Raw genomic sequence first — 24,499 nt, forward strand, 5'->3', positions numbered from 1 at the left:
GACTGGGACAAAAAAAGGGCCCTGGCATTTTAGCTCAGACCGACCCACCACAATCGGTCGGACACAACAAACCAGTACACCATCCTTGCGGTCCCTGTAGATATGCATATCTACTGTTCCATTCCCAAAACCCCCTACAAAGCTGAGAACTAAGTGCCATAGACCAGTGTATCAGAGCAAGTGGACCAGTGTACTCACTCTCTCTTGACTGACTCCCTGGTGATCAAAGGTGCTCTCCTCCACTGCTAACTCAATCTGGCTTGACTATACATAAGGACAGAGAGAGAGAGAGATGATTACAGTTATTTGGAAGAGTTGTTAAAAGTACACTTAGTAAGAATCCATTTTGGTTATATAGTCCTGTATTCTTGAAGAGCAGGATTTCTAGATGGACAATGTGTTCCATATTATAAAAGCTAGTTAACCCTTTAGAACCCAATAGAATGTGGATGTAGAATACTACTAATTTTAAAAAGAAATGTTAATTAAATGTTTTTTTTCTATGAACAAGACAGCAGAAAAACTAGTTTACAATTGCAAGTATAATCTACTTTGTTTTAAATAGCACAGAACCCTATTCGATATGACACCAAACAACAATTACCTCTCATTGTTGAAATAATTCCCATAAAAAAGTAAAAACAAACTATACTACCAAATTACTCACACAAAACATCCTAATAATATATATGATATTCATATCATTCACTCACCATTAATATTGCATATTAATGATATTCAAAATTAATTAGAAACATGAGAAAATATCTTCTTCATTTGAATATATAGCTTAACAAAAATATACAGCTTTCAAAATGCAAGGCGGGTTTTAATCCCCAAATATCACGCGTTAGCTAATGCCGCATTCCAGTTTTTCCAACCTTAAACCCATGAAAGTACACTGGAGCGGCAGTCAAACCCGTGACTTCCCACCCGTGAACTCGTACTAGATTGTGTACTTTGAGTTCCGAGTTTTGACGTCACACAGCACGCAAAACAACAATGGCAGCCCCTATGAATAATATTTCCTAGGATGCAGTGTTTATGCAAGTGGTACACATTGAAAAAACGATTTTAGGACAATGTAACATTGCAATAAAATTAATAATCTAGCTAAAATTCCTTGTGGCCAGGAAGTTTGATATGACTTGCCTGGAATGGTACAAAGTCGTTAGTCGTGGTTTGAAATCGTGACTTACGAGCTCAAAAACCTGCCTGGAACGCAGCATAACTTACCTCTCTTCCAACATGTAACTCGTCGTGGGCACCTTTACACAGCCATTGTGAGTAATAATGAAAATAATCAAATGGCATCATTTAAGTTTTTAAGAGAATGAACGTGCGGCCATTATGGGTTTTAAAGGGTTAACATTAGAATAGTCAGCCGAAGTTGCAACTGAATAAGTTTTAACTGCTAGGCTAGTTACAAAAACAATGAAAATAGCTTATGGTGTGTTATTTGACTTTAACTGAGTGGCTAGTGCAGTAGGTGACAATCTGACAGATTTTATAATAGCGACAACGATTATGTTGTCTTATTATAATATTAATTAATTTAGGTAAATCATCATCTTCGTCGTGGCCCAACCAGGCCCACACAAACACTATCCTCCTGCACCCGCCCTGATTAACACTCCCTCCCTGTTAATCATGTAGCTACCATGCTTACCATTTCAATTATACTCTCCTGCTCACTCTGTCCCTCCTTGACTTCACTATCAGACACCTGCTCCTCTGCCTGGGTGCCGCCGGCGCTGCCATGGCTAGTCACCTCCATGTGCTATGTTCACCTGTTTTTGCAAAATGTCGTCAGGTACTGTAGGCATGGAAGCTGTATCTACAGCACTAAACATGTCGGTTATTTTTGCACGAGGTGAATTTTTATTATTTTCTTCTCTGCACCTCCCTTGCGCTTTTGTCTCTGGCTCTGAGCCACTGACTGCATCTGACACAAGAAACAGAGGGGGAGGGGTGGAGCCTGTTAAGAGATGATTGGGCCAGCCCAGTGTCAGTATGGAAAATGAACCAATGGGTGTGTCGGCCCACCGGGCATTTGCCCGGTATGCCAGATTACCAGTCCAGCCCTGCCAAACAGTTTTGGTGATCATTGATGTCCACTGGATGTACAAAAACAGATTTTTTCTTATAACATCCTTGTTTGTGTTTCACAAATGAAAGAATGGCATACAGCTTTACAACGGCATGAGTGCGAGTAAATAAATACCTGAATTCTCATTTTTGGGTTAACTATCCCTTTAAGTAATAAACACCAGAGGTGTCTCTTGGTGACTTGATGAATGTTCTTACTTTGAACTTTTTTAACTATTGCATACTGCCAATATCCAATAAATCAATCTGTGTCATGCTCTGTAGGATATAACTTTAGTTAAATCCATGAAGAATCCTCCAGCTGGTGTCAAGCTGGTGATGGAAGCCATCTGCATCCTGAAAGGCATAAAACCAGACCGCGTCCCAGACCCCTCAGGCTCTGGCAAGAAGGTGGAGGACTTCTGGGGCCCAGCGAAAAAACTGCTTGGAGACATGAAGTTTCTCCAGAGCCTTCATGAGTACAATAAAGACAATATTCCAGCAAACTACATGAGCGTCATCCGCAACAAATACATCACCAACCCAGACTTTGTTCCAGAAAAGATCCGCACGGCCTCCGCTGCTGCAGAGGGGCTCTGTAAATGGGTCTGTGCCATGGACTCCTACGATAAGTGAGTTATAGCTTAACAAACTAAAGGTGTAAAAATGTTAATTAATAAGAACCATTTCATGGTGCAAACTTTTTTCCTTCACAGAGTAGCAAAGGTAGTGGCCCCTAAGAAAGAGAAGTTGGCACTTGCAGAAGAGAAGCTGAAGGTGGCCATGGAGAGCCTCCAGAAGAAACAGGCTGCTCTGAAGGAGGTCCAGGACAAATTGGCCAAACTACAGGAGACCCTGGAAGCCAACAAGAACAAAAAGGCTGACCTTGAAAATCAGGTAAGATGAGGACAGTAGTCACAGAAGAGGCTATTCAAGATTCTGACAATCAACAAAAGGTTGGCTACTTTTCCTGAAGGCTTGCATATTACACCATGTTCAACTACACTGTAAAAAAAAATATGCCTCTCCAACATAAAAATTTCTAGTGACCCGTTGCACCTAAAATTTTTAGTTGGCCCAATTTAAGTTGCGGAAACAAACTTTTTTGTGTTGTGCTGACTACCCCTGCATGTAGACGGAACTTGAAATAGAACGTTGTGTCAATTAAATATTTTCTGTTGACTAAACATAGCTTGTTTAGCAGACTCAAATTGAAATAAAATGTTGTATTAAATATTTAATCTTGGTCAAAATAGTCTATTTTTCATTATTTCAAATAAATTACACACTGTGCTTTGATAAAGAAGATTTTATGTATTTATTTAAATACATATGAACTTGCCTGTTAGGCTCAAGTAAAATATTACACAAGTATTCAAACAGTGCCAAAACAAGCATCATGAGGCCATTTGTGAAGTCTCCCAGATTGTCCATGACAACTTCCTCCTCCAGTACTACAGCCACATCGACCACTGTGGGATATGGCCCTGAGTTGGTAGAACTGTTAGTCACTTCTAGGATCCCCATTTTCATGGCCTTTGTGTGTGGCCCCAGTGCCTCAGTATCCTGTGAAACAAAATAAATTATTTTTAGTGTCAGACTGAAAGCATAATGTCTTATGCAATCACTACTGCATCACAAACAGTAAGACCATAATAAAGATATTCAAATTAATTACCTTAATAGTCTTTGAAATTGAAGCTGGCTCTCTCAAGTACAGTGGAAGACCACGCAGAACAGAAGACCTTCTATAAGTAGTTAGATCTGTGGTCTGCCAAAAAGACCATCAATAAGACATTATTAAGTCACTTAATTAACAAAGAGGTTACACATATACTCTACCAAAAGTTTAGGATCACCTACTCTTTTCACCATTGGGCATCATTTCAACTTCATGAAATAGTTACCTGAAATACATTAAGATTACAATCTGCGGGGGATAATCAGCTAACAAGTGCAGCAAGTCCGCAGATCCCTTAAAGAGATACTCCACCGAAAAATGTAAGTTCTGTCATCATATACTCATCCTCATGTTGTTTCAAACCTTTATGAATTTCTTTCTTCTGCTGAACAGAAAGGAAGATATTTAGAAGAATGTCAGTGGGGTATCCCTTTAAGACTGTTTGAATAACATTACCAGAGTCTACTTAGGTTAGATACTGAGAGTAGTTTTCTAACAGTCCTAAAATAGATCTCAAACATGCTGTGTGCTCGTTGGCTGTTTTTTGTTCAGTCATATTGACCAAAAGTGCGTCAGGTGACTTTCATGAGGCTGATCAAGATTAACCAATGGTGAAATTAGTCAATTTTGCACAGTATGTAGGTGCTGGTCAAACGGAGCTATATGATAGGAGAAAAACAGCTTAATACTACACCAAAATATTTCTCTCTAATGCATACATGTTGATCTCAAGGTCATAAACAGGGAAGTTGACTGCTTTGCCCATTTTGTTATCCATACCAATTGAAATAATAAATTAGCACCATAATCAAAATCTCACCGAGTTTCCATGTACACTCCATGTAAATAAGATAAAGTAAACAATACATTTGACATCCCACAAGCAAAAAAATAAGCCATCATCTCTGAACGCCATTTATGGCATACATTATATTATGTATTTGTGGGATTTGTACTTGTATTGTAGATCATCAACATCAAGTATACTTGGAACATTTTTGACAAATTCTGATCATATGATGTAATTCTATTGCTCACATAATACGCATTGGATAAATGTCACAAGACAAAGTATCAACTCAACTGCCAGAGACCTTGAAATTAAAATGTTGAGTTTTTGTGGAGCAGTGAGCTGTTGGCAGTTTCTTCTCTTACACAGGTATCAGAAAATTATGTTACACTGTTTAACATTGTTATATTTTATACAAAGAAATGATTAACATACCTGGGCATCCAAGTTGTTCCACCTTCCCTGTCTTGCTTTGGCTCTGTACATCTTTAGCAACCCCTGGGTGTGATTGTCCAGAGATGTCAGAAGAGAATGGCTAACTTCAGGTCAGTACGGTAGATGCAAACCTGTGGGTAATGAAGGATTCAGAAGCAAACAATTAAAAGCAAAGCAAATTATTTCCTAGCCTAAATTATCAGTCACTCTGTGATAGCAAAAGCATAAGTTGTCAATACTAACTGTCTGTTACAGTCAATTATCAAATATATCATAAGCCAAAATGCAAATGGAATTTGAAAATATTGACCATTAAAAATATTAAACGGAAACATGTTGGCAAACTGATAACGTTAAACAACTTACAAATCTGATAACATTAGCAGCTATTCATTTTCGTGTTAGCACAAATTTGTATTTATTTATTTATTTTTATCTAACTGAAATGTTATTTCACTCTTGCAAAAGGAAGCTTTGTGCATAGTACTAGCTGCTAACACGAAAGGCACAGTGCTTTGAATGCCAACTAACAGTTAGAACTAACGTTAGACTAAATTATCAGTCACTCTGTATAGCAAAAGCACAAGTTGTCAAGACTAGCTGTCTGTTACAGTCAATTATCATACATATCATAAGCCAAAATGTAAATGGAATTTGAAAATATTGACCATTAAAAATATTAAACGGGAACATGTCATGCTTAACCGTTAGGGTCGACTTTAAATCACATGCCAGTTGGAAAGGAATGCTAAGCTTTATGAGTTAAACATGTTATTTTCCAGCACTGCTAATCACTGTAGGTACTCACAATAAAGCTATTTCAAACTTTGTTGATAGACAATCGATATATTCTTAACCTAAATTTGCTCATTAACTCGCAGCACAAAGTACTCACCAGTGCAATGTCGTGACTCGTGGTGGGGGAAACTCCAGCCTGCTGCCTGCACCTGGTAGAACTCCTTTGCGCATGCTCAGACGATTGACGCTGTTCCCTCTTGCTCGGCCAACATAATATTTTTTGTGCAACGTTAAAAGTTCTCTCAACACAATTATTTATTTTCTCTTGATGAACATTTTGTAGTACATTCATGGAAATCATGCAATCATTGACCAAACATATTTTTCTTTTTTGACACAACCATTATGTTGAGCCAACATGTATTTCCTCATTTGTACAACTTTTTGCATCAGTAATTTTTTACAGTGTATTTTTTTTTCTATTGACATTCTTTGTAACCTCTGGTGCGGCCCAACCCTGTTAAAATGCCCGCTCTTTGCTGGAAGTTTGTTTATTTAGGAATTTAGAGAAGTTCAGGGAATGTTTTCCTTTTCTTCTTTGTTTACTTTCCTTCAGATCATTTTATGTTCCAACTTTGAAGTTGTAAGTGTGAAGCCTTTGTTTCTAAACCCACACAGAAAACACACAGGGGCACACACACACTGTTCTCATTTGTCTGTAGAGACAGCCTGTCAGTTTAGCGCGTGTTTGGGTAAACCAAGCATCACCAAGGCCCTTCTGCCGTTTTCTGCCCTATTTCACTTCCTTTCATGTTCCTTCTTCTTTTTTCCCCCTTTTCTCCATGTTTGTAATTCAGGTTGTCTGTTTTCCCTATTGGAGGGCAGAAATTGTTTATGCCATGCTCTCTCAAGCATGGCCAGAATCAAGGCACTTGAACGCACTAAAGCAAACCTGTTATGCTGTTCCTGAAGCTCCACTGGAACGGTCTCATTTAAATTGTTTTCTCACTTTGGGACATGATTGAGAAAGAACAGGAATTATAGAGGAATTCATCTCAAAGAGCATGAAGTGTCATGCTGCCGGATGCAGCAGTTTCACAAATAATTAGTGAAGTGTCATCGCAGGGAGTGAATAAGATGTTGGGATTGTTCAGCGATTGTGCTGTAAGCTTGTGCCCAAGCGCTGAGCTCCCATCACTCTCTGCAGTAGCTGTGCAGGCTCACTCTGTCATTTCAAACAAAGACTGTGTTTCTCTGCAGCCAAACTGAGGGTTTAAAAATCCATTTTCCTGTGATGATGAAAGAGGCCCTGCACTAGTGGATCAGACATTCAAATGTTTTATATAAATGCACTCATGTCTGGTCATCTTTTTCTAAACTGTGCGAATGATTGATTATCTCTGAATACAGATGCCAGCCACACTTAAACTGCTGTACCTTTGATGCCAACACCTGTTTTAGCATGTTTTTAAATGATGTTAAATGAGCTGATACTACTTCAACTTATAAAATGGTGACAAAATCAGAACTGGCCTTTAGTTAATATTGTACACATCAGGGAGTATGTGTTAAAATGTGTGTAATGTACTCTATGATTCCAAAATTCAAAGATTTGAAAGCAGTCACTTAGACTAAAGAAGGCTGCATTCAATAATTGTTTTCTTTTTAAATTCCTTTTTACATTTGATTCATTAATTTACATTAACTTCTGTGCTAGCAAAGCTCCATTTTCATCAGTCATCAATTATATGAATGTACTGTGCCCTTGAGGAATAAAAGTATACTTTAAAAACCTTAATGACCTCAAACTTCTGAACAGTTGGAAAAGTTGGTATGTCCACATGTATGTACTCATCCTTTAGTCTCCTCGTTTTCTTTTTTTTTTCTGTAGGTGGAATTGTGCAGTAAAAAGTTAGAGCGTGCAGAGCAGCTCATTGGTGGGCTAGGAGGAGAGAAGACCCGCTGGAGTGAGACAGCCTGTAACTTAGGTGAACTCTACAACAACCTCACCGGAGACATTCTCATCTCTGCTGCTGTAGTGGCCTATCTGGGTGCCTTTACTTCCAGTTTTAGACAGGTGTGCCAACTCATAAAACAGTCCATTTCTCCTGCCAATCCATGTGCTTATCAACCCACATTGTCCATATCTTCACAGATTTTAAAAAGGGTAAAAAGTGGAAGGTCGTTGAGCTGAGACATTTGTATTCACATATATATTCTAGTATATTTAAACTCCTTAGACTTTTCATTTATTTTGTCTTTTGAACTGTTGGCTCATTTAAACACAGATATATACAAATTCAGATATTTTTTCAGGTGTGCATTTGATAGCCAACAAGCAAACTAATCACTATTGACCATATCTTATTTTCCATATGTACATGTCCCCAAGGAGTGAAGTATTAATACATTTATCATTTTTAACTTGTGGATATTTCCCATTTGTGAGATCACACAATGCAGCAAAACATGGTTTTGTACTGTAAGAAAAAAATAAAAATCATTTTCAACTCATTTCCCAAAAAATATAGCTAAATGTTGCAAAATCCTGCCATTATTTTACAGTGTAGAGGAGTCTATACTTACCATTGAAAGACATATGGGAAAGAGTTTGTCTGGCAGAACTGCATTTGACACTTAACCTTTCCATTACATTTGAGTCTAAGCACTGTAACATGAGTGAAAGTCATTTTCATATTCAGTATGGTTTTTGCGTCTCAGGTGGAGCAACATTACAGTGTTTTTGATATCCTTCTATAGCTATTATTTGTACACATTTGCCCCTGTCAGCTGGTTACTCTTAACAGCAGAGCAGGGTCCATAAAAAATGAATGAACTCAGTGAAAACACTTTGTGCAATATCAGGTATTGCTATGGTGAGATTGAAATAGCACTCAGGGAACAGGGAGTAGTTTCACTTTAATATTTCCCCCTCTGTGAAAGCAATATCTTTTCTCCCAGAAGAGGGTCTTTTTATATAAGCTTTTGTGCAGGTACATGACACACAGCTTATTACCTTTGTGTGCAGTTAGTCTTTATTAGATTTACACCAAAAACAAAGATACCGAAATGATAATACTTATGTCCTGAAACTAACAGATAAGGTTGGATATATGGATCTGTGTTTTCAAATAGGATTAAAACTTCTTACATGTCTCAGGAGGCCTACCAGTGGTTGTTTCTGGACCAGACTGTCAAAAGCAGCTGTGATCATGTTGTCTTTCTTGAGCCGTGCGTGTGTTTCTGTGTCTGACATCTACAGCGAGCTACAGAGGAGTGGATTGACATGTGTAAGGCAAGAGGAATTCCCTGCTCCAAGAACATGTCACTGATGAACTCCCTGGGTGAGCCGGTGAAAATCCGCAGCTGGACCATTGCTGGCCTCCCATCCGACAGTTTCTCCATTGACAACGCAATCATCATCTCGTGAGAGTGTTTAGCCAATAGTTTTTACCTTCAGTTTGACCATTTTAGACTTCAATTTGTGTTAAATATTATGTTATTTACCAGTTTTTGAAATACCTTTCTGTAGTTTTAATTTTAGGGAGTTAAAGGTTTAAGAAGCCATAAAGTTCTGAACCATATTCCTATTTTATGAGATTTCTTCTGGCGCTATCTTAATGCAGATTTGATGAAACGTAGCAGCAAGCTTCTTACTATTTTCACTAGTCAGTCGCTCTAAACATGTCATTTTTAGATGGATTGCTTTTATTTGATAAAAATTTAAAGTAAATACTAGATTAGCAGAAGACATAGAATTGCACTCTGTAGCTCTGTTTAATAAAAGGTTTTGACAAAATATATATATTTTTTCATTGTATATTATAATTAAGGATTAGTAATAGGCTGCTTTATTGCTGTGATGGATTAATACAGAAAATACAGCTTTTAGACACACTGTTATTAAATATTATTAGACTTTTGGATGGCTTGCCGTGTAGAGAAATACTGTAAAAGTAGAATTTTTTTTTTTTTGGGGGGGGGGGGGGGGGTGGTGGAACATTTTGTCATATTCTTGATGGAGATGATTTGTCATGGCTAGGAAGCTGTTGTTTGTGAAGGATCCTTAAGTTTCTTGTTGCCTGCAGTAATGCGAGGAGGTGGCCCCTAATGATTGATCCTCAGGGCCAGGCTAACAAGTGGCTGAAGAACATGGAGAAATCCAACAGTCTCCATATCATCAAGCTCAGTGATGCTGACTTTGTGCGCACATTAGAAAACTGCATCCAATTTGGCACTCCAGGTGAGAAATACTGACAGCTTTTAAACTTTATGACAGCCAGAATTCAGAGAATTCAAATAAAGCTTACTTTTATAATACTCTAAAAATCATAATATTGCTCATTGTCAGGCATTGCCAATCAAGCCATTTGATCAAATCAAACTTAAAAATCAATGAAGGAAGAAACAACAACAGAAATTTTCCTTAAGGTGCAATACCAGTATTTCTCCCCAGGGGTCCCCCTCCACCATGAAAAACAAGCACAGATCACTGATCCAAACCAGTAAATGTTACCTGTTGATAAATGCTCACATTGTCTCTCTTTCCCTGGAGCAGCATTACAACTCCAAATCCAAACTGCCTTGTACATTACACATTAAGCTTGAAAGCACAATTTTCGTCTAATTTTACACTTGCTAAGAAGGCCCAAGGGTGGACCCAAAATGCAACATGAGATACTCAAATGAGCCGAGTAATCTGGCCTTGGGTGCCTGTCTCCTCCCCATCAGTGCTGCACTAGGATGAAAGGCAGCTTGCGTAGGCAGGCCCGTGCTTAACTGTCTCAGGTGGATTGTTTTGTTACCATTCTCCTCTAGGAGTTGCACTGAGTTTATTTATTAATTTCTTTGTTGCTTTTCTGCCGCACTCGTTCAGTTCCCACTTCTACTACATGACTGTTTTTATTTGTGAATAGGTCAAATAAATGCTTCTGCAGATCTCTGTTTTTTGTTTTGTTTTGTTTTATTGTAATTTTCAGTTTGGTTTAACTGTAATCATTCATCTCTTGTGTATTGTAGTATTGCTGGAAAATGTTGGGGAAGAACTGGACCCCATACTTGAGCCCCTGCTGCTGAAACAGACGTTTAAACAGGGTGGCAGTGTCTGTATCCGGCTGGGCGATTCCACTATTGAATATGCTCCAGATTTCCGGTTTTACATAACAACCAAACTACGAAATCCACATTATTTACCTGAGATCTCAGTTAAGGTGAGTCTCCTTGAGTCTGAGTCACACACGGATACACTCAAACATTTGTCTGCTTCTAAACAAGGTCATATAAAATGATTTAAAAAATCATTAAATTAAAAACATGATGTTAGTCATAGTGTATCAAACATGCAATTAATCGAGCACACGCTTTCTGACAGGAATATATGGGCTGGATGAATAGTCCCAGATTGCTACAATGAAACAGAATGTACGCACGCTACCATTCAAAAGTGTGTGGTTGATAGAAGTCTCTTAAGCTCAACAAGGCTGCATATATTTAACAAAATAAAATAGTAAAAATTGTACAGTGTAATATTGTGGAATATTCTTACAATTTAAAATAACACCTATTTTTAAAAAGTTTTTTTTTTTTTAAACGCAATTTATTCCTTTGATGGCAAAGTGGAATTTTCAGCAACCATTACGTTCTGTCTTCAATTTCACATGATTCTTCAGAAATCGTTTTAATATGCTGCTAGTATTGAATTCTTAAGTGTTGTGACTTCTGTGAAATTCTGTGACTCTTTCTGTCTGGAAAAGAGCTGATAATGTCTTTCAAAGGAGCTAATAGTTAATCAATCTTTTACTTAAAATCTGCTATTAATTAGATTTAATTATGGAGGTTTTTTTTAATGACACAAAAAGCATCTAGCTATGTCAATAGAACATAGACTACCTGTTCTATCATAAATTCATAAACATACACATAGAAAACAAGTTTTACAGCTGAACCTTGTCATAAAGTGTTACAGACAGTCTACATGAACAGTAGCTAAAATTAAAGGGGAAGTGTGGGACTTCTTTTCCATTAGGGTCACCAAAAGCAATTGCAAAGAGGTTTCCTGAACACTCCCTTAATCTGACAAATAGTCATAACCTGAACACATTATCAATGCTACTGTGTCAGGCTGGTCTGGATGCTTGAAAAAAAACCAATTGGAATACCTGGATTCTGTAGCTGTTTCTTTCACAACTACCTAAACTAGACTCCTTAATGAGCCTGGGATATCATTTCCCTTTTAGGACGAGCATGTAGTGTTCACATCAGGATAAAACAAATGATACTGTTGTGGAAGATAAGGAATACCATTCTTCATACCACAAAATGTGTTGCACCGCAGACTCGCGTGTCTTAGCCAGTAATCGGAGAAATATTAAGCCTGATATTAGCAAGCAGTCACAAAATCTTGGAGGGGATCATTTTTGTTAGTTCTGTGGTTGGTTAGGGCATATCCACAAAGCCTTATGAAAAAAAGCCTTATGATTCTCTTGCAAATAACAAACGCAGGAGTCTGTTCTCATGAAAAATAGGATCCTAAGAACAGCTGCCTCAAGCACTCTCAGTGTATTTTTTTTTTTCTGTTCAGGTGACCCTGTTGAACTTCATGATCACCCCAGAGGGGATGCAAGACCAGCTGCTGGGCATTGTGGTGGCCAGAGAGAGACCTGACCTTGAAGAGGAGAAACAAGCCCTCATCGTACAGGGGGCTGAGAACAAGAGGTACCACCCAGAAACATAATTAACCTGACCCTTTAGTCCCGTGGGTTCTTAACTTAAAATATTGTCTATAAAAGCAAGACAAGTTGGGTAAATAATGATCTCCTTATGAAGTGAGGGCAAAGAGCAGCATGCAGTTCAGTCATGTAAAAAACGGCTATAGTACATTTGTGTGTGTTTAACCATGTGCTTTCTCTCTCTTCTCTTTGTAGACAGCTGAAAGAGATAGAGGATAAAATCTTAGAAGTGCTCTCTGCTTCAGAGGGGAACATTTTAGAAGACGAGACTGCCGTTCAGATCCTCTCATCTTCTAAGGTTCTGGCCAACGAGATCTCTGAGAAACAGGCCATTGCCGAGGTTACTGAGCTGAAGATTGATCAGACACGCTTGGGCTACACCCCCATTGCTGTCCACTCTGCTATTTTGTTTTTCTCCATCGCTGACCTGGCCAACATCGAGCCCATGTATCAGTACTCTCTAACATGGTTCATCAATCTCTTCATCCTGTCCATTGATAATTCCCCCAAAAATGATAATCTCGAACAAAGGTACTCTGTCACTACAGATAATATATTTAAATTGTGTCTGTTATGTAATTGGACATTTCATGTTTTAATATGATGTTTGCAGCTATAAGTCACTTTAAATATCTAGCTCACACTGACACTTAAAAGGATAGTTCACTCAGAGTAAAGGTCTATCATAATAACTATACAATTTCCAAACTTCTGCGACCTTCTTTCTTTTGTGAAACACAGAATGCATTTTATGTTTTGTTTAGTTTTTTGTCCATACATTGAAAGTCATTGGGGGTCTAATGATGTTTTGTACCCTGCTGACTTTCATTATATGGCCGAAAACAGCTGAAACAGTCTTCAAACTATCTTGTGTTCTACAGAAGAAACAAGGTCATACAGATTTTGGAATGACAAGATGCTAAGCAAATAATAGTCTCGCGTCAAACAACCAATCACAGTTTGTTTCGTTCAACATCACATTTCGGGGCGTGGAAATGTCACCACAATAACAGATCGGTGTGTAAAACTCTTGGACGTATTTTAAAGTTTCTATGCCGCAAACTTTAAATATTGCACATACTTTTGGAACTCCAGTGTTTAGTTGATCCTGATAAGCGCTCGTTGTCACAGTTGTAAACACTAGGCTTTCTTCTTTCGTGAGGGGGTTTTGTTCCCATACTGAACGTTAAATAACACGTCTCCTGGAAATCCTGTAGAATTCAACCAATTTGAGGACTTCAGCACTTCTGAAGTGTTTCCACTTTTGTGTCCCATATGCATCAGACGTTTAGCCAACGGTCCTGAGGCTGAGACGAAACAAATGATGACAGAACATGCACTTTTGAGTGAACTATCCATTTAAAGGCATTACATTTTCCAGAGAGACTATCTCTGACATGGGTTCTGAGGTATACTGGATATCTAGCATGGGAAGGCTTTTTTACAAAAGAATGTGAAGACATCATTTCCCTGTATGACTATTTACCGTCAGCACTGTCTTACTAGGGCAGTATGGCCTTGTGATGTGAGTTTGATAACTGAGAGCTCTGGGAATACTATGACACTTCAGCCCAGGGCAGAATCCTCTGGTTAAAAGAACACAGTGGCAATTCTCTAGAGGACAGAGACACCAAAACCAGATCTCGAAAACTTAAGAGGGTGCCTTTTAAAATTCTGCTACAGTAGCAGCAGGTGTTCATTTTAAACTTTACTGTGTTAAAGTATTAAATAAATGTGTTTATTTACAGAAAATCTAGTTAAGTGATTCTCAGTGTGGTGGCCAGGACCACTGGGGAAGTGCTTCTCCACCTTTTTGACTCCAGTCCACCACACTGTCCATAGAAATATTCAAAGAACCCATAACGTTTCCATTTTCTTGTGATTTATTGAATAAGGATTTGTTTTTACACATTTTTTTTTACCCTATATAGAGCTCACCCTAACCGGAAAAATTGTATATTAATTATAAAAGTGTGTCCCCGGTATCTAAATAAACTTAATCTTAATTAAACTGCAAAAACAGAAACTGACAACATATTTTTTTGTGTTTATTTATTTTTATTACAGCAGGAGTACCAGAGATACATATCAACTTAAATAGGAGGCCTTAAAAAGTAAAAAAAAATAAAATAAAAAAAAAATTAGAAGCACTCATCTAGTCAATAGAAACCAATATGATGTTCATAAAATTTTAAATCTATAAGGATATTGATGTATTCCATTGATGATAGAAAACAATAGGAGAGCTTTTATTGCAAACATATTTAAATGACTAGTAGTCGTCTTAAAAGATTGTGTATTGCAGGTTCAGTGTACATCAGGTCACTCAGAGTTTTCTTTGACTTCTTTTGATGTATTCAAAATGCTTCTCAATGAACTGATTTCCTGATCGCCTTGCTTTCTCTGTGTATTTAGACTCCAGATTCTGAAGGACCATTTCACATACTCGCTTTATGTCAACGTATGTCGCTCTCTGTTTGAGAAGGACAAACTGCTCTTCTCCTTCTGCCTCAATGTCAACCTACTCAAACACAACAAGCTTGTGAGTAACTGCCTCCGCTCGCACACAGCTGTGATTTATAGAATCAATAAGCTAAGGCAACACAGTACTTCATCTGATAAATAATAGTAAAAATGAAGAGGTTACTCTCACACAAGGCCTCTTAAGGTTAATGACTTGCATGCATCAGTCTGACAATGTTTATATCATCCCTATTTTAAATGATCTTGCACCATTCATCCACATAAACACGAGTTTAACCGGTTTAATCGAAGTTTAAGTGATTTATAATGTGTTCTTCACACTGGCTCTCCATGCCTGAGCTGTTACACAAGTTGCAAGTGTCTATCATCCATTTATTGTGCTGTCAGTAGTTTTGTCAGCTCCTGAATCAAGTAGTGTGGGGGGATTTATTTTCATAGACTGTGGCTTTTGTGGTGGCGACTTTAAGACGCATTCACTGTTACTCTCTTCTTTTGAGTTGGATATTTAATCCAGCACAACTGCAAAAAAAAAAAAAAACTGTATCGAAACTGAGTGAAGGCGAATTTTCATTGCAGATATAACTGAATGACATCATGCATGGACAATTTTCTCTTAACACCTTCTGTCCATTTCTCTTTCAGGTGGATGAGAAGGAATGGCGTTTTCTCCTGACAGGCGGTGTGGGTCTGGATAACCCTCATTCGAACCCCTGCACCTGGCTGCCTAAGACATCTTGGGATGAGATCTGTCGATTGGATGAGATGGAGCGCTTTAAAGGCCTGCGGAAAGACCTGGCTCGACTCCGGGAGGGCTGGAAAGAGGTTTACGATAGCAAGGTGCCATTGAGATTAAGCACACACTATTTCTTTCCTGCTCAGCGGTGTGAAATGGACAGGCAAAGTATGAAAGGAACACCAGATTTTTCATTTTATGGTCTATATGTGTGTTCTGCAGGACCCCCACCATACTGCTTTCCCTTCAGAGTGGCAAGAGAAACTAGGACAGTTCCAGAGGATGCTGGTTATAAGATGCTTACGGCCAGACAAGGTAAGGATATTTCTATTGAGTTTACTATTACACCTTGGATTGGATAAGGAAATAAATGCATCTGGAATTCTGTCTAAAATTGAATTATTAACTAATTATATATCAGAAAGACTTATACGCAACCATTCAAATCTTTTTTTTGAAGGAAATTAATGCTTTTATTCAGCAAGGATGCATTAGGTTGATCATACATGAATGTAAAGTCATTATGTTACAAAATATTTCTGTTTCAAATAAATGCTGTTGTTTTGAGCTTTCTGTTCATTAAAGAAAGCTGAAAATTGCAATGTAATGTAATGTACAATTTCCAGGAAAAGAACAGCACAATAAGAGCTGTTCCTTAAGCAAGAAATAAGCATATTAAAATGATTTCTGAAGGATCATGTGACACTGAAGACTAGCGTAAAGGCTGCTAACAATTCAGCTTGGCCATCACAGAAAACAGTAATCTTAAATTGCAATAATATATCACAATATATATATATTTTTTATGTTGTAATACTGTGTAGTACAAATGTAAGAATTTTTGTATGAATTTGTTTAGTATTCACTAAGAATTCACTTTTGGACTTAGACCTTGTCTCTACCCTTCTCAGATTGTTCCCATGGTTCAAGAGTTTGTGTCAGAAAACTTGGGGCAGCAGTTTATTGAGGTGCCACCCTTTAATTTGGCCACAGCTTTTGCTGACAGTCACTGCTGCGCTCCACTCATCTTTATCCTGTCTCCGGGATCAGATCCCATGGCAGCACTGCTCAAGTTTGGTGAGGAACAGGTATGGAAAATTAAGGACATTAAATCTCTGTAGATTTTTGGGGTTTGGTTCATTTTTTTGCATCATTAATTTTTTAAAGGAGTGGTTGACTGCTACTTTCTAGGCAAATAAAAAAAAAACATTATTTTTCACATAATTTCTCTTTATTCTACACCCCTCTGTCCTTTCTCCTATGAATACTCTGAAGATCTTCTGGTTTTATGAAGCCCCTCCCTCAGAAATACGCAATGGGCTCAGATTGGTTAGCTGTCCCAGTGTGTTGTGATTCGCTGAACAGTCTAGTGAAGTCCAGAAACATAACGCCCCTCACCTCAATGGCATGTGCTCCGGTTGTATTGTAAACAGTGACGTTGTAAATATTGCTTATCAATTTGAGCCCGATTGAGACCCAGAGAATATTAGCGATGATGACCGAGCAGAACCTGTGCAAGCACGGCCATTACAGGACATTTCAGAATGGTGTGTTTTTTGTTATGTTGTTGTGATTATAATCTTAGAATTCAAGAACCAGTTCATTGCCAGTAGTTTTCACTAAGATTTTTTTTTTTATTTTAAGATATTTTTTTTACGTTTAATATTTGCAACTGACACAAGCAATTGTACACAGCTATGCAATGAAGATGCGTTCACTGTTACTAACTAAAGTCAAAAAAGTGAAATCACAATCAACCACATCTTTAAGGGTTTTGGTTTGTTATGTGTGATGTCTTGTGTGAAGGGTTATGCTTTTCTACCGTTAACACACCATGTCTGCCTTGTTGTTCAGGGTTTCTCAGGCAACAGACTGACCTCCCTGTCTCTGGGACAAGGTCAGGGCCCCATCGCCATGAGCATGATTGAGACTGGCGTCAAGGAGGGAACCTGGGTGGTTTTACAGAACTGCCACCTGGCCACCTCTTGGATGTCCACCCTTGAACGTGTTTGTGAGGTAGTACATAAAAATGAGATGATCCAAATATGATGGGATGGTTACTGTTCATGGTCAATGTGTGCATGTCTACTACATAAAACAAGGTCCACCAATGGAAATGAAGCAGCACTTTGACTTTCTGCAGGAGCTGAATCCAGATACCACTCACCCAGATTTCCGCTTGTGGCTTACCAGTTACCCCTCTCCCAACTTTCCTGTGGCTGTACTGCAAAACGGAGTCAAAATGACCAATGAGGCTCCCAAAGGGCTGCGCTCCAACATCGTCCGTTCTTTCTACATGGACCCCATATCGGACCCTGAGTTCTTTGACAGTAGCTCAAAGCCGGTAGGTCCTTCAAAGAGGGGCTTAAAAGTGCTCTCAGTATGATGCATATCCTTTGATGGTCTTAATGTTTATTTTTGAAGTCTGTTATGTGTAAGAAAAGTAACATCTGTTTGTGTGTTTTCAGGCTGTCTTCAAGAAGCTGCTGTTCAGCCTGTGCTTCTTCCACGCCTTGACCCAGGAGAGGAGAAAGTTTGGTCCTCTAGGATGGAACATCCCTTATGAGTTCAACGAGACAGACCTGCGGATCTCAGTCCAACAGCTTCAAATGTTCTTGGACCAGTATGAGGTCAGATCACACGTGTTCCTGTCTCGTCTTTGTATTCACACACAAACAAATTTCCTTTTACTGTTCTTGAAACACGCGCACACACTTCACGTCACACTCTTGCTTTTCATGCTTTCCAGCGCGCCCCTTTAAGCCTCCTCTAAAAAAAGAGCATTCTTGACATTTTCCCAACTTCAGAGAAGTGCTCCCCATATTTCCCTTCCTCCTTTCAAAACAAGCAGACTGCACAAACTGATCAAGAGCCTCCCCTAATGCTCTGACATTTCTCCTGTGTTACCGAGTGCCACCCACTGCATTAGTAAGGGAAATTTCAACAGCAAATGTCACAATCCTGCCATTCCTCTGTCCATTTTTTCATATCCCACCTGAAGATCTTTATATCAAACCCACCTTCCTGACATACACCTCCACTTAATAAAAAAAGAGCCTTTGTTGAGCAGCCATGCTTTTAAGACACATGAAAAGGTTGTTGTTGGGTTTTCTTGTCTTTTTTTTTAAAGTAATATAAACAATAGGGTGAAAAGGTTGGGGCAGAGTCCTCACCTGGTCAAAATGATGTAGCCACACTATTCAAAACGAAAATAGATAGCACTCATGATAAAAAAGGTAAGTCATAATCATGAGGAATCAAACTTCTCTTTTTTTTTTTTTTCAAGATAAATTACCGTAGCTTCACCTCAGTCCAAAAAGAGCTGAGTTTGCAAAAGTGCTTCATCGTGGATGTGGATTTGTTATCTGTTCCCTTTAAGTGGTTCTGATCACTTAGACTGACCATTTCAAGACAGTTTTTATCCACCTTGCTATTAATAGTTCATATGATTAAGTTTAATTTTGGTTATATGGTAATTTCATTCGTTTTGTTTGTTCTTATTAGGAGATCCCTTTTGATGCTCTTCGCTACATGACAGGAGAGTGTAACTACGGGGGTCGTGTCACAGACGACTGGGATCGCAGAACCCTGCGCACAATCCTTTCTATCTTCTACACCCCTGAGATCATTGACAACACTGATTATAAGTTTGACCCTAGTGGCCTGTATTACTCACCACCAGAAGGAGATGTAAGACACACTATGTACAGCATATTCAGTCTGTCATATTATTTGTCCATTCAAAAGTTTGAGGTTGGAAAGTTTTTCCTTTTTTTTTTTTTAAAGATGTTTCTTAAGCTCATCAAGGTTGCATTTATTTGATCAGAAATACAATAAAAATAGTAATACTGTGAAACATGATTACAAATTAAAATAACTGTTTTGATATGTTTTTACTTCGATATGTTTCAAAAATTCAGAGCTGAATTTTTAACAGCCATTATTTCAGTCTTCAGTGTCACATGATCTATCAGAAATTATACTAATATGCTAGTTTGGTGCTCAATAAATATTTCTTATAATTATCAATGTTAAAAACAGTTGCATCAAGTCAAAGATTAGTTCTTTCTTAAGTAAAAAATAATAAAATAAATATTTTATATAAAAGTCCTATAACAAAATGACACAAAAGACAAGAAAATGAAAGAATATCAATGTACTTTTCAGTGGATTGAGCAGATGGATACAGCAGGGTTGATTAAGTTATCAATCCTTAAAGAACACGTTTTATAGCTCAAAAAGCTTGTCCAGTTCTAGAGGGGTTATGTCAGACAAAATTTCCACAGCTGACATTAAAGCTACAGTAGCTCAATATTTCTGTCATATAAAATTCAAAGAGATTCTCTACAGACATAACTCCAGAAATCAAACTGAACTAAGGCCTAATTTTCCTTCCTTCATCGTATTTCCTTCAAAAGAAGACCATATGCACCTCTGCAAGCCGAGGGTTCTCATTCAAAACAAAGCCTAAGAGGAAGAAATTATAAAAGAAAACAACAATTCTGGTCTTTGTACAAGCTCAGTCAAGGTTTTTGTCAGTTTGTGGGTCAAAATTCCTCCCACATTATACTGCTGTGTTTAAAATGCCTACAGATATAATTGACTTTGGTAAACAAAAAAACAAAAAAACATTGGTCTGCCTCTTTATAAAAGTTCTGAAAAGGAATTATGAGCAATAAGTTCAATAACTAAACACAGCGGGTTGCTGCCAGTGGTGATGTCTGATTTATTTGCGAGCACATGTATAATCTATGCCCAATTTTATTTGGCATTTTCTCTCAAAATCTTTTATTCATGAATGTCATTTGCATAGCCATTATTATAAATGTCAGCAATCTCAAGGGTAGCCTGTTTTAAGTGCATGCCATTATTTAGCATCGCCATCCTGGATTTAGTATTGCATTAAGAAGCTGATTGTTTTTTTTGTTTTGTTTTTCAGTATAACAGCTACATTGAGTACACCAAGACACTACCTCTAAATCCCTCACCTGAAATCTTTGGCATGAATGCCAATGCTGATATTACTAAGGACCAAGTGGAAACACAGCTGCTGTTCGACAGCATTCTTCTTACTCAGGTGCATAAACACATTAGGATTATTGATGCAAAGTAGCTAGTTTAAAGTAACCCTCGAAGTAAAATAATGACCTATTGATGTTTGTAATGGTCTGAGTTATTTTTTTGCCCCATTTCTTCCTCACAGTCCCGTTCTTCAGGTGGCAGTGCTGCATCTTCAGATGACATGGTGTTCGAGGTGGCTGCAGACGTTCTCAATAAACTTCCTCAAGATTTCGATACAGATGCTGCCTTGCGCAAGTACCCCACCAGCTACAACCAAAGCATGAACACTGTGCTGGTGCAGGAGATGGGACGATTCAACAAACTCCTCCAGACTATCCGGGATTCGTGTGTAAACATCCAGAAAGCCATCAAGGTCAGGAACTGTGAAGGTTCAACACTTCTATCGATCATGTTTCCGGGTCTGGGTTCTTTCTGGTCTGAGCACAAATTAAAATCTGATTTTTCCAGTTAGTCACATTCAGTTCGCTTTCAGGAGTATACGGTAGCATCGCGTTTTTTTCTTTGGGAAAGTTGCATTTTATTCTAAAAGGCATGATGGTTTTGTTTGCGTTAATCCATTTTTTCAAGCTAGCAAAATGTTTGAACCATGCTACTATTTCCACACAAACCTTTTATATACAATACGTAGAAGCAATGCAAACTAAGAAAAGTTTTTGAACATTCACTCCCTGCTGAAAGATACAAGGAAAATTCATTGTGCCCCAGGGCATGTCCTAATGCTGTGCACTCCAGCTGAGCCTCCTTGTCCTTTAGTTTGACTGACAGCTCTGATCCCAGTTAGCATTACCGCCCCGCACGGTGAGATGGATGCATATGCTGAGATCTGATCACAACCCTGCCTTTCATTATAATCCCTTTATCTTTCCTGACTACAGCGTGATTTCGGCTCTGAGGAACCTCTCTCCTTTACCCTTTCATTATCATTGATGATCATATATCTCTATACCACATCAAATGAAAACCTTTGAAACCAGCACTTAGAAAGAAATAAAGAAAAGGACAACATCCCTTTTCCCTAGAAGAGAAAATGGCAGTATACTGTAATATTGATATACAATATACAATATAGATTGCTATGAGGAATGTACACAGGTCTCATGTTCTCACAAATGTGCTTAGCTTTCTTTGAACCAAGTTGATTTTGAGTAATGCTGCTATTAAAAAAAAAAAAAAAAAAAATCAAGGTAAAAGGACACAAAACCAATGAATGAATGCTTGTGTGTGTCTTGGCATAGGGTCTGGTTGTCATGTCTGCTGAACTTGAGGAAGTTGTAAGCAGCATTCTAAAGGGTCGCATCCCTGGCATGTGGATGAAGAAGTCGTATCCCAGCCTTAAACCGCTGGGAAGCTACATCAATGATTTTCTTGAAAGACTCCAGTTTTTACAGGTAAACGCTGTAGTCATAAAGCATGTATAGTAGAATACTTTTCATTCCACCATAATTTGTGCCCTACACACGTTGTCACAGTAATCACTTAGTCAAACATCCTTTGAGTTTTAAAGGCTACAGTCATGTAATATGCAGTTTTGTGTCTGTTTTTTATAAAAAATAAATAATAATCATATAATACTTTTATTAAACAAGGATACATTAAATTTACCAAGAGCAAAAGTATTTACATAATAAACATGATTTACATATATTTCAAGTAACTGCCATATGAATACAAATGCTATATAAATGCATTTTTGGATTCCACAAACACAGTCTTGTAATAATAATGTAGCACAATACATCATAATAATTGATAGTGATTAATTCAAAGTCTTTACTTCAAATCGATTGTTTTCCAGTGGGTTGTTGGGAGACTAAAATGCACATTCATACATAACGCAGTTGAAGCAGAAACCACTCTAGTGTGCATTGTGAGCCTCAGGAAAATCACATGAAATGCAGCTGACGTACTGTCTCATTCAGTGAGCTCAGATTACAACACTGCTTGTGCAAAGGACTGAACTGTAAATGTATTATACAAGTGCCCTTTCTTTCAATAAAAGAAAGAAATTAAACTTTGAGCCGGTTACATTCCAAGGCTTCTTTTTGGCCCTCAAGTTATGCCTCTAGAATTAGTTGTGCCTGCTTATGTTGAGTATACTTAATATCAGTATCATCTGTGTCATCCACACAGGGCTGGTATGTGGATGGCACGCCTGCAGTGTTCTGGATGTCCGGGTTCTTTTTCACTCAGGCCTTCCTCACTGGAAGCCAGCAGAACTACGCCCGAAAATTCACCATCCCCATTGACCTGCTCAGCTTCGACTTTGAAGTCATGGAGGACAAGGAACACAAAAAACCCCCAGAGGATGGTGAGAAAGACAAAGAGGGAGTATTGACAAGCATGAAATGTAAAATATATGAGAGGGAAATGGGTAACAAGTGACAAAAGGGAAGAGAGACACAGTTTCATTAACCCCTCGCCGCGGCTGAGTGCCATCAATCAGAGTCAACATTACAGTGCTCTGGCATCAGACCCCTGCTGCTCTTTCATCAGTACATGATGAGCATCTCTCCAGAGGAAACCCATCTCTCTGAGGCCATCACACACTGCATGAGGCTGTTTATGAGTGCCTTTGACTTTAACAGATACTTTGTTGTGTCTACTTTATTTTTTATAGTTCAGTCAGTGTATAAAATGGGATGGGTCTTTAGTTTGTGTGCAGGGGTGTAAAGTACTACATTATTCAAATATTATTTTGAGGATTTTCTACTCTTACATTTTTAATGCAAAAATGATACTTTAAGTAAATTTTTTGCAGCTCATGTCTTAAATATTTGAGCTTAGAAGCCAATCAAACTACGCTCCCAGCTAAACTTTAACCAGTGACATCCATTTAAGCCTGTGTCCTTGTGAAGGGACATCACATTAGTCACCACAACACACTGTTTGACCTAAAGCAGTATGTTTTAATTATACCCATTGCTGAAGATGGATGAATGTGACTCAAGTGTGAACACGGTCAATGATCAGTCTAAGTAAAATCAGCTGCTTCTGAATTTAAATTAATTTAAGGTAACAGGTTTCATGATATTGGTTTACGGTGTCCTGTAGTCTTGCATAATAGGGACGTTGGGAATTGTGATTCAAAAGTTTGCTTTGCAAAGTTATTTACATTCTCTTTAAATTTTGATTTTGGCAGTCTATGAAAAAAAAGGTCTCATGCACACTTAAACTGTGTCTGTTTTTGGCTTGTTAAAGGGATAGTTCACTCAAAAATGAAAGTTATGTCAGTAATTACTCACCCTCATGTTGTTCCCAACCTGTAAGACCTTCGTTCATCTTTGGAACATAAATTCGGATCATTTTGATGCATTCCAAGAGCTCTTTGACCCTCCCATAGACAGCAACGATCCTTACACAATTAAGGCTCAGAAACGTAGCAAGGAGATCTTTAAAATAGTCCATGTGACATCAGGTGTTCGACTGCAATTTTACAAAGATACGAGAATACTTTTTGTGCACAAAGAAAACTAAAATAATTACTTTATTTCTGCATCACCCTATAACTCCATTTTGGAGAGTATCCCATATGTAATGCACTTTGATCTGAACATAAACAACGTATCCATGTACATACGTTGCATACATTATTTATGTTAAGATAAAAGTGTAAACAGTGTATCTGTGTATGGTGCTGCTGACACAGAACAGCATACATTGTTTACGTATGTGATACTCTAATAATAATAATGGTTAATGCAGTATCAATTTTTTTCTAATTATTAATCCTCAGTTCTTAC

At 38.1% G+C, this 24,499-nt stretch overlaps 1 protein-coding gene across 1 annotated transcript in view; it reads left to right on the forward strand.

Moving 5' to 3' along the window:
- Nucleotides 1-24,499, forward strand: part of dnah7 (dynein, axonemal, heavy chain 7) — a 65,251-nt gene that overhangs the window by 36,687 nt on the left and 4,065 nt on the right. Inside the window, exons 45-64 of the mRNA XM_052565630.1 lie at nucleotides 2,374-2,720; nucleotides 2,805-2,985; nucleotides 7,624-7,809; nucleotides 8,995-9,158; nucleotides 9,821-9,975; nucleotides 10,752-10,942; nucleotides 12,313-12,446; nucleotides 12,656-12,991; nucleotides 14,876-15,002; nucleotides 15,587-15,781; nucleotides 15,900-15,992; nucleotides 16,589-16,765; nucleotides 17,532-17,693; nucleotides 17,821-18,021; nucleotides 18,146-18,307; nucleotides 19,182-19,367; nucleotides 20,617-20,754; nucleotides 20,881-21,111; nucleotides 21,995-22,147; nucleotides 22,890-23,067. Coding sequence (XP_052421590.1) covers nucleotides 2,374-2,720; nucleotides 2,805-2,985; nucleotides 7,624-7,809; nucleotides 8,995-9,158; nucleotides 9,821-9,975; nucleotides 10,752-10,942; nucleotides 12,313-12,446; nucleotides 12,656-12,991; nucleotides 14,876-15,002; nucleotides 15,587-15,781; nucleotides 15,900-15,992; nucleotides 16,589-16,765; nucleotides 17,532-17,693; nucleotides 17,821-18,021; nucleotides 18,146-18,307; nucleotides 19,182-19,367; nucleotides 20,617-20,754; nucleotides 20,881-21,111; nucleotides 21,995-22,147; nucleotides 22,890-23,067 — 3,697 coding nt within the window. The remainder of the gene's footprint in view (nucleotides 1-2,373; nucleotides 2,721-2,804; nucleotides 2,986-7,623; nucleotides 7,810-8,994; nucleotides 9,159-9,820; nucleotides 9,976-10,751; nucleotides 10,943-12,312; nucleotides 12,447-12,655; nucleotides 12,992-14,875; nucleotides 15,003-15,586; nucleotides 15,782-15,899; nucleotides 15,993-16,588; nucleotides 16,766-17,531; nucleotides 17,694-17,820; nucleotides 18,022-18,145; nucleotides 18,308-19,181; nucleotides 19,368-20,616; nucleotides 20,755-20,880; nucleotides 21,112-21,994; nucleotides 22,148-22,889; nucleotides 23,068-24,499) is intronic.

The sequence above is a fragment of the Carassius gibelio genome, chromosome B9 (assembly GCF_023724105.1).
Source record: "Carassius gibelio isolate Cgi1373 ecotype wild population from Czech Republic chromosome B9, carGib1.2-hapl.c, whole genome shotgun sequence".
NCBI classification, from domain to species: Eukaryota; Metazoa; Chordata; class Actinopteri; order Cypriniformes; family Cyprinidae; genus Carassius; species Carassius gibelio.